Consider the following 15,333-nt stretch of genomic DNA (forward strand, 5'->3'; position numbering starts at 1 on the left):
CCTCATCCTGTCCCACGTTATTCCAATGGACATCAATTAATACTACATCCTCTCTCAGTAATGCTATCGCTTATTTGAGGCAAATCTAAAATCTCTTAGTATCTCCTGCACTTTTTAGTGCTGGAGAAAGTAATTTGGTTACCTCTCAATAAGAGAAAGAGACAAGAAATTCCCCAACAGATGGGAGGTGAATGTCACAGGGCAGAAGCAGCAAGGATCCCCAAATTAATTGCAACACAAAGTTCAGCTTCAGTAGTCCACTACTGGGCACAGTCTGCTTGGATAAGTCATAAATATTGTTCGAAGGACAAGAAAATACACACAGCCTACTGTTTGAGGTAATAAAAGAGCACACTACAATGTCTCAGACTGCTGCTGTTTCCAGCAGTTGCCCGCTATCTCACCACTGCTTGAATCACAAGCTCCTCAGGAGTTGTCACCAGCTCTCTGCTTTGGCAAACTCCACAGGGGCATTTTCCACCTGAAGGCATGCTGACTTACAAACTGTTAACGTTCTGATTCCATTCACATTCCTCAAATTCACACACACAGTGGTGGATTTTATTCTTTCGCACACCACAACCCAAACGAGACTTTTGAAGTGTTTATTTTGTAGCCTATTTTTTGAACAGTGAACAGAAAACCCTCCAATCCAGCAAGGATTAACTAGAGGTTAAAGTGCTAATCTGAAGTGTGAGTTAAATTAAGGAAGGAACTTGGTCACAAGAAATCATGGTCCCCATCCTTTTAAAACAGGCAAGACATTTAAAACAGATTTCAATATGTTTTTTATGTACCTGCTCATAATAGGAAACTAAGCATAGTTTTGCTCAAATGTCTCCAATCCCTCAAAAAGCTTCTTCTTTCAAGCCCTTGATTAAGCAACAAAACAGACCCGAAACTCCTGACCCAAAACAGTGCCTGACGGTTTCTGCTGTATCTGTGCCTGGTCTGGGCAAAGAGGGGGTCACCAGCACTAAGAGCCCAAGGGAACACCCCATCCCCAAGGCAAGCATAGGGCAGAACAGCATGAGAAACACTAAGAAAGCCCAATTCTTCCTTTTGCTAATTTCATTAACTCTGTCTGGAGAGGTTTCCTAAAATTATACATTTTGACCAAGTCTGAGAGAAGAGGGAAGGACTGTTCTGGTTTTTAACTAGAGATGGATATTAGTAAAAGGTTCTTCACTCAGGGTGGTTGGGCACTGGAACAGGCTCCCCAGGGCAGTGGTCACAGCACCAAGCCTGGCAGAGTTCAAGAAGCCTTTGGACAAAGCTCTCAGACACATGGTGTGACTCTTGGTGTGGCCTGTGCAGGGCCAGGACTCGATGATCCTTATGGGTCCATTCCAGCTCTGGATATTCTACAGTTCTATGACACCTGTGTCCTCATTTTTGGTTGACAAGGAGAAAGGTGAAAGCATTAGTCCATGAACTATCAGGAGAGCTATACTTTTTAAATCAGAAGTCTTCCTTGTTTACCCACATCACTGAAGTGTAATGGTTGATTGCATTTGTTTGCAAAGGGAAGTGTATCTTGTATGTTTAACAATGAACTTAACTGATTTTCAATGTCTGTAAACACTGTGTGTGAAGCACCAGTGCTCCTGGAGCCTAAACAGCTGGGGACCTGTAACTACAGCCTCAACAAAAAGTTCAAATACAGATACATGAAGTCAGGAAATAGAGTTTCAACTCTATTGTCCTGGCCAGGTCTCATGTCCTGGCCATATTTTCTTCTATAAAATTGCAATCAAACATACATTTGTCCCCAGTGATCTGCCTCAAGACATAAAGAGTATCTAAAGCTAATCAGCCCACTGAAGCATCTGAGGCTTAATCAGCACTGCAGTAACACCTCAAAGCATCAATATCATGTCATACTTAAAGGAGTCCCAAATGTGTTCCTATCAGAATAGAAAAGATTTCTAGAATCACATTTAGAAGCTGATTTTAACAGGTTCTGTTCCTGTACTTTTTTAAAAACCTTTTAAAATATTAAACTAAAGTGCACGCAAGTTTATAAGCCAGGCTTTTGCAAATCTCTGCAAAATGTGGCCATGTAACACATGCATTCACAAGCAGTCCATAATCCTTTTATCTTCTAAATACTATGCAATGGAAAGCACTCAGTTCTATATGGTGTGCTTTTTTTTCTGTGTTTTATAGCATCATGTCAAACAGCTTTTAACATTCTTTTTTAGGGCAGACATGAGTGCAAGAAAAAGAACACACTCAAATGCAGCTAAAAATCATCCACTAACAAACATCATTCAAATCACAGAATTCTTCACCAACAGCTATGTCTTCCATCAGCTTAAGGCAATAAAAGCATGCTTTACAATATTCAGTAAGTGTAAAAAGAAGAAAAAAATACTAGATTGGTAAGGTTTTAAATAAAGACTTCAGTTTAACAATATTTTTGTTCTAAGCCTATCAAATCCTTCTGCAGCATTTGGAAGCCACAGAGCAGATTTGGAGTCAGCTATGTTCCTTGGTAAAGCTTAATCAAATATACAAATGTGAAACTGGCATTGCTTAAACTGAGAAAGGTTAACTAGTACAATGAACAATTTAAAAAATCATTGTTGTGTAATATGGATGGGCACCACTGTACAAAAAAACCCTCTCAAATGCTAAAGTAGAAAGTAGAAAATCCATCTTGAAATTTTTGCCACGAAAACCCAGAAGCTAAATAAAAAAAAAATCGGGTGAACATAAGAGAAATTTTCAGTGTTTTCAAATAATTAATTTGTACACATTACGTCAAAGATTAGAGCACTTCCTAAAAAATTATTTCTTTACAAAACAGAATGAGGTCCAAAACTAATTTAAAACTTAATTTTGGTTAATGGTATGCGATTGCTGAGATCTTAATAGATCTCTTACATCTGTAAACATAATATTGTGCCTAAATCTAGTCCAATCAAGGTTTTTATGAAGAAACTTAAGCAGTCACATGAGCTCCTCAGGTTGTTCTCAGAAAAGAAATGTGACTTTCAATTCTAGCTAACTGATTTACAGCCTCCACTCAAAACCAAGTAACTCCTGTTGGCTGGGGAAGGAGTTCCTCTCACTGTCAACATGGCATGAATCTTGAATACAATCACTTTGCCAATCTGTAGGTGTGTGAGCCTGTCATCCTGGCAAAAAGCAAGGTTTTCACCAACATGATGTGGACTAGTTTAGAGAGTCTGAGCAAGGAGTATTATTGACAACAGTCTTAGGGGAAAAGAAATCCAGTGTCCAACTTCCTCCCACCCAATGAAGTTTGTTTTACAGGCATTTTTACTTCAGAGAATCCAGGCCTTCCTCAGATTTCTTCAGTACAAGTGGGGAACAGCAGTACCCCTACCTACAATTCTCAGTACTGCCCTGGTACCTTAGGTATTCCAACACAAACACCCCAAATCATGGCAACACCCTATTTCTGTAAAATGCAACAAACAGCCAGGCTCTGACACTCAGCTCAGAAACTTCCACCTGGGGGAAGTGATCTTCTCATGCTAACAGGCTGTATAAAATAAAGAGCTTTGAAATACTTATGTTTCCTCTCCTGGAAGTACATCACAGCTTAGATTGTATTGCATGAACAGTATAAACAACTCTAAATCACAGTCTGCTTCTACACTGGAAATGTATTAGTAACAGCAAAAGGACTAACGCTGAATTGAAGAAAGTGACAACCCTGCATAGTGTGCAATTTTTCATTTTGCTCCATTTCAAAATGCATCATATAAATTACATTCATAAATGTTGGGAAAAAAAGAAAACAAAAAACAACAACAAACATTCCTCCAGGGTTATTTTCATTTGCAAAGATTTCAAGCAGCAGAAAATTATTCTTATCTCTGAACAAGTTTTTGTATTTCTTAAATAACCTCCTTCTGTACTTAACACCAACACAGTTGCATTTGGTTAACAGAAACCCTGTAGCATCCAAAGGCAGTCATGCCTTTTGCTCTTCAGTTTAATCCACTGAGCTTTAAACAACTTGCAATGTCTACAATCACAGTCCTCTTAAACAAACATTTCCACAAATTCTACGGGTTTTGATGCTCCTTCTAGCATGAAAGTGAGATCCCCCACGCAGTGTTTATTCATGAATTGGTGAAAACTGTAGCAAGGACAGAACTGGAAGCCACATGGTACTACTTCAGTGCTAAAAGCCCTTGCATCTCTGTCACAACTCATAGCTCTCAGAAAGAAAAGGCTGAACACACACTGGAGCGTGCCTTAAAGTGAATGCAGCAACAGATATATCAGAGAATCTGTGTTAATGCTACATGGTCATTGTATATAGTAACAAAGATGATTATTTATAGTGGTCAGGCTTATTCCATAGCATGAGACAAGCCATAGACACCTCAACAGCATAGCCACATCCTTCCTCCCAGACATCATTCTGGCTGTTTTGCTAAGCAAGTCACCAAATTCCTCTCCATAATACTTCAACCAGCAGGAGAACTCCTTAAGGACAAGCCAAAGTCCCCAAACACATGAGTAACTTATACCAGCATTTAGGAAAGGATTAAGCAAGGGAAAAGACAGCTAGGCTAGAAACACTCAAGAGCTTCTGAATCTTCAGAGAGCATCAGGAAAACTGGGTTACATAACTGAGATGTAACAGTCAAGAAAAGAGTATCAGAGCACATAGAAATTAATGGAGCATGAAACTGAAGAGCAAAGTAACTTTATTTTAAAGGAAGCAAGCTCCTCTAGCACACGCTCTTGGGCTTAATTCTCTTCATCAATCTTACCAGATTTACTGTGGTTTACACAAGTTAAGGTTAGTAACTTACTTCCTGAATGTTTATTCTTGCTATTACCAACAGCTAAGTTTTAAGAAAACTACTTTTATTTATTTTGACTAAAATCAATGGTAGCAGAAAATGTTACCTGATAACCTCCTGCAAATGAGAAAAAAACCAAACAAACAAACAAACAAACCAACCACAAACACAATAAGCAGAAGCACATAAATGAACCACAAAAAACCTAGCCAATACAAATAAATAGTGACATCTCTCTGGAAGAAATTTAATGATATTTTACTTACTTTTTGTTATTTATACTTATTTATAATATGTTACATATGTTACATATTTATAATATGTTCTTAATTTGTTATTTATATATGTGTTTTTAAAACAATATATACATATACATTTAACTTATCCAAGTTGGTCCCACTGACAGATGATCAAAACAAAGATATCATACTGAAACATTATCAGCAAAAAAAATGTGACTGACTTTTAAATAAACAGACAAATTTTAAGTATTATTTCATTTTAAGGCAAAATAAAGTCAACTTCAAAAAACAGAACTTTCCAAAAGCTGCTAATTTCCTGCAATGCCCAGCAACTACTCTATTAAAGAACAAGAGGTAGATCCATCACTAATCAAAACATAAGCCTTAATTTTATTTTTTTTTTAACTCCACCCACTTAATTATAGTGGGAATTCTTTATTGTTATTGCCTAACTCTACTTTAATCTTAAAATTAACCAAGTGAGAATAAAATCTGCCCAGGAAACTCTCTCAATTCCCATCCATAAGCTCCAATGCCCTCCATACCACTACTCTGTCTCAGCAAGTTCAACTTTATTGATACTGAAGAACAGGAGACTACTCCTAAGAGCAACAAGAAAAAAAAAACAAACACAAAGATTATACTGTCAGTCATCTTTTATCAGCTGTATACACATCTGCAAAGTTCAGAGTGTCTGGGAGTGGTTTTGCTCCTTTTTTAGAAGAAAATCAGATCAGAAAAAAGTTGTACCTACAGGACTTGTTGGGTTCTGGCACATTCTCTGGCCCATGTTACTAGTGAGTGATGAGCTTTTTACAGTCATTCTTTGACCACCAGTGGGAACACACTACCACTGGTTTGAATCAATGCATTTAAAAGTCATACATTCAAGCAATGTAGGAACTGTTGCAGTGGGCACAGAATAAATAAATACTTTTCTCAATAACAGGCATAATATAATGTAACACTTTCAGACTGTTTTTTTTAGAAGAATTTTACAGGGCTGGATATTAATTTTTCTGCTCCAAGCATGTTTGCTTTGACAACACACAAGCACACGACATGTTTGTTAGTCAGTTGAGAAAAACAAAGCTTTCCATAGTTACCAACAAGCTGCTGTGACAGGATATAATGGCAGTTCATTTTCCTTCACCCAAACTTCATGCATTGCATTTTTGCTGTAACAAATTAGGAACTATTTGGGAGAAGCTGTGTTCTTTACAGAGACAATGTGCTTCCCTTGTGTTTAATGAGAAATTAAAAATGCTTATGAAAAATCAGAAACAACTACAGAAGATGTCATTCTCCATGGCTGGGAACTGCCAGGATCTGAGACTAGAGCACGAATGCTACAGGAAAAGAACAAGTGTAGGGAGATGTAAGGATAAAAAAGAATAAATCCAGGCTACAAGTAACATCAGGCTCATGAACAGAGCAGCAACAGAAACATGTTCTTCAAAGAAATATTTTTGGTCATTTGCTTTCAGTTAGGCCCTCTTTCTTAACCAACTCTATTCTCCTGGCTGGGACACACACCGTACCACATCATTTCTGGCACAGGATTAGTAAAATAGGAGGATGGCCACAACTGAGCTGGAAAGTATCTTGTCATCAGTTCTGTTGGCCAACACACACTAACTGCTGGAAGTATTCTGGGAATAGTTTGCCTTTTTTTTTTTCCTTTTGGTTTTTTGGTTTTTTTGGGGTTTTTTGGGTTCTTTTGGTTTTTGGTTTTTTTTGACAACAGAGGAGAAAAGCCCTAAGCCATTCTGGTCACCAAGTGCAACACCAGCAGCCAAGAAAGTAAAGCACTCTCAGGGGTGGAGGAAATTTCTGCTGTGCCACCTACACCTACAGCAGGCAAGTGGTTTCTGTTCCAGGTTACAGCCCTGAGAGCCTGTTACTAACTCCAGCATTGCAAGCAGGTAGCTTATATCCAGCTTCTCTCTCTTCTCTTTCCACCCCCAAGAACCATGTGTTTCTAACCAAAATGGATTTCAAGAGCCAGTCCATACCCAGAGCACCACACTAAATAAATGGCTGCACAAATAGCCAAAATTGTTTACTAAAGGTAAAATGTACACGACACACACCACAATATTTCTTTATACTGGGCAGTGACAGCTGTATGGGTACAGGTTTTCTAGTTATTCTCACCATAACTACACCTCTCCAGAAATTGGAGGCAAAACTCAATACCATGTCATTTTGTTTGACATCAATGGAATGGTACTGAGTAATAAAATATTCTTCACAAGGCTTCTATTATAAGCTAATGAGCTAATCTTTCAAGAAAATGCACAGTGAAATAGCTGGTTTTTAGTATGTACCAGATACCCTTTACAAAGAATCCCAGAACTGGTTGGAAGTGGTTTCTGGACCATCCCCTTGTCCAAGCCCCTGCCAAGGCAGGGTAATCCAGAGCAGGTGACACAGGGACACATCCAGGTGGGTTTGGAATGTCTCCAGAGAGGGAGAGTCCATGACCCCCTTGGGCAGCCTGCTCCAGTGCTCTGACACCCTCAACATGAAGAACTTCTTTCTCACGTTAAGGTGCTTCTTGGCATTTAATTTATGGCCATTGCTGCACGCAACTGAAAAGGCCATATTTAGGTGGATGAAAAATGAAACAACCTAACATTTTATATATTAAAAAGCAAAAAAACAAAACCAAAAGCACAGTCAACTCTTCAGAAGACTACAACAACATTGTCTTGAAAAGTGATATAAAAGTCCCTATCTAAATGAGTCAAAAGTTCTCCTAAATAAGTGTAGTGATAATCACTTGCAAGTTATTGCTATTTTTTAAAAATACACTGTACCTTACAAATTCATTCTAGAGACTTCACCATTGTAACACAAACTCAGCACATTTATTGCTTTAAAACACAAAATTACTTCTAGATTGAAAACACAGAGCTTTAAGACATGCAATACTCACTGATAGTTAAAAATAAAAATCTATGTAAGGAAACAACTTACTTGATTGAGTTTCTGAAGTGGTCCTCAGCAGGATTTTTTACTGTACAACTGTTCAGCAACCATAAATCTGCTTCATCAGAGTTATCTACAAAACAGGAAAAAACAAACTTGCGTTAAGAATTATTTAACCTGTCAACTCCTAACTTATATAATATTTTTAAAAAACCCCAAACTGAGCCATTAATAATAAGTTGGCTATTTGCAAGATTACTTTATATTCAATTACATTCTTGGAAGAGGTTTTTTGTTTTTCTTTGTTTTGTGTTTTAGAATAAAAAGAGACACATGAGCATTTCCATTGTAATTCCATTTTCATTTTTTGCCAATGGGGAATGAGGTGTTATCTCATTTACCACCTGAGATGCCACTAGATTGCACATCATGGAAAAGAAAATTAAAAAAAAAATGTTCACAACTCCCAGAAAAGTCTTGCCTAGACAAAGGCAAAATTAGGTGGTCAACAAAAGCAGGTTTCACTAAGAAAACAAAATCCCTGCTTCAGCTCCACTGTGAATTAATACTACAAAAGAACAAATCATAATTCATAACATGTAAAGCTCTACCAAAGAGAAAAGTCAATGTAGCGGGTTTGGAAAGAAACAGACATATTTCTAGTTTTGGTTATATCTTAGTTATAGTACAATTATAGCTCAGCAATTTTCAGACAAAAGATATTCAAGCAACCAATATCTGTTTCCATTTAGATAAGAATACTTTTTTTTTCAGGATCCAAACCTTTCTGTATGTTCAAAGCCTATTGATATCTAAATTCATTAACTGAACTGAATCCCAGAATTATCTGCAGAAGCACATATATAACCTGTAATCCTGTAAAACATGGCCTATACTACACAATTACTAGCATAGTCATTATCCTTGTGAAGTTAGAGCTTCTTTTTTTGAACAAAAGAATAAAGATAATCTATCTCAAATAGTTTAGTGCTTTAGCATTCATCAGAATAGCTTGTATCAGTTTGGATAAGAAAATTCGTGTCACTCGCTACTATTCAGTACAAGGAGCAGTAAAGTATTGACTGATGTATCTTTAAATAACATAAGCCAGTGAGCAATGAATACAGGTAAAACATAATTTTTAGGATGCCTTACTTGAACTGATGTCCTGCTAAAGCAGGAGGAAGCCTACCATGACTTAGGCATATTTACACATGCACCCATCATGCATGTATCCATACAGGCATGAATATCCTTTTTCTCCATGCACACACACTTATGACAAAATGCTAAAATTGAAAAAGCTTTCTGTCTCATGCCATTTTCTTCAAAGAAATCATTGTTTACAATTAATTATCAGTCACTTAACCTAGGAAGCAGGTAAATTGAAAATAATACATAAAAGGCAACTAATGCTAAATAAGAGAAAACATTCAGGGGGAGTTCTAATCATTGTTGACCAATATTACACTATTAATTTGGCTAAAACACAACTTCCTTTCACAACAGGGAAAGACCACAAAACAGTCACCTAAGCAACATTCAGACCTGAACAACATTCAGACCTTTAGCTACTTTAAACAAAACAAATATCTGACCCTGTCAGGTTGGGAAAGGGCACTCAGTTTTTCAGCCTACATAGAAGTCAAAATAAAAATGGAACAAAACAAAGAACCTCTCCTGCATGAAAACTACATTTTTAGACTAATGAGCAGACCCATATACTATTACAAATATAATCAGAGGTTAAAATAATTGTTCAGGAATTATGTAGAGACAAGGAAAGAAACAGTTTCAATGTCAGAAAAAGAGTGATTTCTTGGCCTAGTCAGATGTACCAAGTATGAAAACAAACTCATTTTAAAAGTAGTTTTCCAATCACACAGCCAAACCCTTGTATTTCTTATTCTTTTCAGCAGCATAAAATGTTTATAAATTCAGCCCCACACCCATAACACACCCACCTGAGAATTAGGAGTGGGACACACACACACTAAATAGCAAGAGGCCAACATTTAAGTGAGACATTACATTTAACAGACAACAGCTGCAGTAGCACTCATCCACCACTGTAAAGCACAACCATTTTCGAGAGATGCCTTTATTCAGAGGAGAGAGTTCTGGGCTTGGTCTCAGTTCCTCCTTGTGCCATGGTTTGCAGGTGTGCAGGAAGAGACAACCCCATGGCAATGCTTCTCCCCTAAAGCCAAAATCAAACCCTCTCTTCAAAACAGCCTTGGAAAAAGTAACACATTTAAGTTTAGAAAGCCCTTACATAGTAAGCCAACAGGACTCATTTCATACAGCAGTTGGTTTCCAGGCTATTAATACATTGACTCCTTCACTGAGGGACAACTGCAACACTTTATATATATCACACATATTAGAAAATCTCCCAAATACACATAAATTCATTCCTTAACAGGTTTTATCCTCTGCAGAACAGAAGATAAAAAGCAAAGGCTTTTACAGAATAAAATCTCCTGAGCAGTTTCGGGAAAAGGAGTCTCATTCATGTACACATCTAAAACTCATTTATGGAACATAAAAGTGCAGCTGAGGTTTGTCCTCCTCTTACAGCAACAGTAATGTTTTATTATATTCAGTTGTTCTATTTCTGCCTTTATTTTTAAATATTTTTTTTAATTAATTCTCATGATCTCTCAAATGAATATATGTACATACAAGTTTTGATTATGCATATATATAAACATATAGACACACACTCATGAGTTATATTCATTTATTAAGTGTCCATATGACAACTCTTCAAAATGACAGCTGAATTTTCTTAGTACTTTACTGCCCTTTTCATACTTAACATAATTGCATGCACTGGTGTAAACTCACCACAGTCTACTGCATTTTTTCAATAAAATTTCAGTTAAAAAGAAAAAAACTTGCCAACGGGGCCTTTTTGTATCAGGTTGCAGGGAGATGTGAACATTTGCAACATTGTGGGAATAACTTGTCAGCGGTCACATTTTGCTTTGCAAGGCCTTGATGGATGTGTGGAAACAAACATGGACCAAAAGAGCAGACTGGGCTTGGCATGTATAAACAACATCTTCTGGCTTCATAATTACTAAATATTAAGCAACACAGGGGTAATAATCCTTTATTCAGGACATGAAAACTGGAGCAACTGGCTACCTATATATATATATATATATATATATATGTATGTATAAGTATATGCATGTGTATATGTGTGTATATATATGTGTATATACACCTATAAGTGTTCTGACATGAGTAGGTGCTACTGTTCAGCACTGTGCTCAAATAAAGAGTCAAACAGCTCTGACAGTCAAATAAGCTCAGGCTTCTCAAGACATGCCTAGAGGGGCAGGGGCAGACAGCCCTGAGGATTCCCTGTTTATCCTCTAGGCAGACAGATAAAAGAGTTTAGGTCTGGATGGGAAGCCCTACATGAATGTAGTGCTGCACCCACTGAGGCATCCATGCACCCTTCCTTGGAAGCTCTCCACCTGCCACCTTCTCCAACTCCATAGGTAAGGTTTTTGGGAAACCTCCAGCATTTCAGTGAAGAACAGAGGCCTGTGTTTGGGAGCTCACATAGATCTGAGTGAACAGGACAATCTGAACTTGACAGAAGGTTTTCCAGCAAGTCATATAGACCAAAAGGCAAAACTGAAGCAAGAACCATAAGTACAGTGAACATCAGTTACAGCAGTGAATATGATATAGGTGCATATATCCTGCAACAATCTTCTCTATTTTTGCCATATATTTAGCCTAATGATACTTTTTTTCATTACGGTATTTTGCTGCCAACATTTCTTTTTATGAGCTACTTAAACAGTTTCCTCTTTGATAAGGCATTTTTAGAAAGAAAAAAGGAAGATATGTCAAATCAGCTTTGTATTAAATGCTCAAAAACACAACTCAAAACCATGGACTTCTTGCATTGTGACATCTTTTCCATAAAAAAAGGCTACACTGGAAGTAAACCACAAAGTCTATCATACTCTCTGAAAAACAACATAGAGTACAAAGGAACCTAAAGGTCATGGAAACTTCTGAGCACTTAAGTTAATTGGGAAACTCTGGAAAACATGAATTGGCTGCATTATGCAATACTAAGATGATAAAATGGTGAGAGTCTGTAGCATCAGTATACCTACACAGGAAAATAATATTTACAATTCTTTTCTAACTAGCAGTGTCACTTTTCTTATCATTTCAGAAATCATAAATCAGCAGAATTTCTTAAGACTGTAGTAATACTATCAGCTGAAAATAAACAACTGACTTGGGTTTTTTGCCTGGTCTCTTAACTTTTAGTCTTTCTTCTTTCAATTTTTTCCAAAACTTTGTTTTCTTCCAAGCCCCCCCCCCAAACACATCTCCTTGAAAATCAAAACACTCACAAAGCAAAAAATTAGAAGAAACATAGCTAGTGAAGCCCTAAAAGAAAAGCCTTTCTTTACTTTCTTCAGCACATCTCTCTCTGCACTGAAACCACTACCAGATTTGCTCAGCATAGTTTGCTAAAAAAACATGACTCATAACTATTATGACATACTTTTAAATACTGTACATCAATCTGAGAAGTCCAATCTGAAAGCAGATCTTTCTCTGTAATCACTGAAGGCTCTTCCAGGGTGTTTCCCTCCAGCTGTCCTTATCCTGTTCCTAACCACTCTGCGAGTCTTCCTTCTCACCTTTTCTGATTTTGTTACTTCTAACTCTCTTACACAACAAATATACCTCCAGTTTCTCTGCTTCCAGGTGCTGTATTCTAGCATCTCTTCCCATTTATGGACCTCTCCATTAAAGCTTTGTCCTGTGTGTTCTTCCTTCCAAAACAGCTCTGCTCCCTCCCTTGATACCCTGGTTGCCACTTCATGCTCTGGAATAGCATAAAACGTAGTAGATCCAGTAACATCCAAGGTATCTGGAATGTGTGCCTGCAACTGTACCCCATGGGAATCATCTGCCCCCAAAAGACACAAATATCTAAGCATGAGGACACCTCACAGCCAGTTACTGAAGTCATGGAGCATCCTGACTGGAACAAAGTTGCCAAACTAATTCTTTTCTTTCGACATCCCTGTGTCACAGAAACCCACTGTCACTCAAATTAGGTTCCTGAAATTAGGCGCTGGTTAATTTAATGATTTCTTGGACCACTGGGCATTGAGAGACCTCAACGAGTATTGGGAAAGAATCTCCTCATAAATACAACTTCAGAAATGCTGTGAATCATCAGTGCAGGAGGAAGGTACATCTTCCTCTGGGGACAGGGAGTTTAGTTATTTGTTTGCAGACAATAGGCTTTGCTTGGAAGAAGAAAAAAGCTCAAAAAAGTTGAGAGTGACAAGAAAAAGTTTGGTGTTTTATTTGTGTGCCTTTCCTCGGCACACAAAATCCTTGGCTACCATTTGCTAGTTCCCAATATTGTATCAGATATAGTTAGCTATCAACTTTGATGTAACTTGTCCTACAGATTCCAAGCAAACAAGCTCTTTCCGTGTGTCTGCACCCCTGACAGCAACTACAAATCAAAACCACAAGTTATCATGAGTTTCCAGATGGTACTTGTTTGGAATCTCAGGGACACATTATCAGTTCCCACCTCTGAAGACGTACCCTGCATTTGCCAATGATACAAAACACTCAAAGGCATGCTGAAAATACCAACTTTGCAGATTGCAAATGTCTTTCAAAACAATCCCACTCATGCCTTATCAACACTATCAGGATGTAAAATGTAAAAGGATCGGCTTGGTTGCAACATGACTTCTGTTTTCTCATTAAACTTCTGAGATACTCTGGACATAACAAATTACTTCATTCACAATTAATGAAACACAACTATTTGGTTCACCCTGCATATATGTTATTTAAAGTTCCAAAAGGAAGGCCAGGCTGCTTATCAAATCAGTAATGCAGACAAGCCTTCATGAAAAAAGTAATTCTCCCATCATGCCTCTTGCCATGATTTAAACTACAAATATGCAAATTTGCCATTTTTATTCTCCATTAACATTTTCATTACTGAGCTAATAGCATAAGTAGCCTTTCTTGGGTTTTCTGGTATTTTTTCTGGTATATTTCTGAGTATTTTTTGGAAATTTTCTTGAGCAGGCAGATATCTTAACGGCAGCTACTGCTGGACTATAAACAGATTTTATAAAGCTTCCAGATCAAGATGCTGTGCCTGTTATCAAAGGATATTTCTCACTGTCCAGCGCCAAAACAGAGGCGCACAGGGACTTGTCCACTGAATACATCAAATAAGTAGGAACTGAGCACATTTAAACATGCAAGATGTAGCAGATTACAATCGAGTAAGACACTACTGGATTCAAAATATGAATGTTAAATCTTTGCCTTTCCTCATTTCAGTACAACAGACAAATAATTTAATTTTATGTACTCATGCCTACTTTTAGGACTGAAAGTTTTCTAAAAAAATACTGGTTTATTTCCAGTCACCTTTGAAAACCCATTTTGAAAAAAGAAGCACATACACCTCTCTTTTCAGCTGTTTATGGGGTATCATGCAGTTACTGGGACAAACTACTAAGCTATCAGTTGATGTCCATTCAATCTGTTCATGACCTGGAACTTTGCCTTACCACTCTTTCCCAAAACCAAATTCTTTCAAAATATATTTAGTTTGCTAAAGTTTACCAAGGCCAGCAGAACAGTTTATGGCTTCTGCCACTATCACTAAAACTAAAGGATGACTGTGAGATCACTGAGATGAAACTGGAACTTGAAAAATTACAACAGGTGAACATGTGAGCTAACATTAATATATTTATAAATAGTGCAGACAAACGAATCTGTATTTCAGAGCATGACCATTAAAGAACACTTCAAGCTTGGCATGGGGGTATTGAACACTAGACAACACAGAAGAAAAAGTACATGAAAGAATAAATTTAGCTTCAAAATATTGACAATGATAAAGTTTACTTCCCATTCCACTCTGCAATCATCAGTAGCATTTACAAGAGTAATCCCAATTTATATTGGGATTTTGAATTGAGTAATCTGTTCTCTAAGTCCTTTTCATCTCTGCTCCAGACACAGCACAGGCTGCAGTCTGGGTCTGAGGTGATCCTTGTGAGCTGCCTTTTTCTCCCACTTTGTACACTTGTGACTTGTGTCTACACTTCAGACTTGTGTCACACCAGCAGGATATTCCAGCTACACTGCTTGCTGCAGCCCAGGGTCTGCAATGCAGCACCCAGACACAAGAGCTGTGTAAGGAGGCTTCAGCCCGTCCACCCTCAGCAACATCTCAGCTCCACAAAGTAAAGAACAGGAGAGTTAAACCTACTAGAAAGGTTTACCTTTTAGCAATGTAAAAAAAAACAATTAGGTTA

The 15,333-nt window shown here is 37.5% G+C and overlaps 1 protein-coding gene across 1 annotated transcript in view; it reads right to left on the reverse strand.

Moving 5' to 3' along the window:
- Positions 1 to 15,333, reverse strand: part of CDKAL1 (CDK5 regulatory subunit associated protein 1 like 1) — a 388,757-nt gene that overhangs the window by 313,464 nt on the left and 59,960 nt on the right. Inside the window, exon 5 of the mRNA XM_063159828.1 lies at positions 8,018 to 8,102. Within this exon, the coding sequence (XP_063015898.1) occupies positions 8,018 to 8,102 (85 nt within the window). The remainder of the gene's footprint in view (positions 1 to 8,017; positions 8,103 to 15,333) is intronic.

The sequence above is a fragment of the Melospiza melodia genome, chromosome 1 (genome assembly GCF_035770615.1).
Source record: "Melospiza melodia melodia isolate bMelMel2 chromosome 1, bMelMel2.pri, whole genome shotgun sequence".
NCBI classification, from domain to species: Eukaryota; Metazoa; Chordata; class Aves; order Passeriformes; family Passerellidae; genus Melospiza; species Melospiza melodia.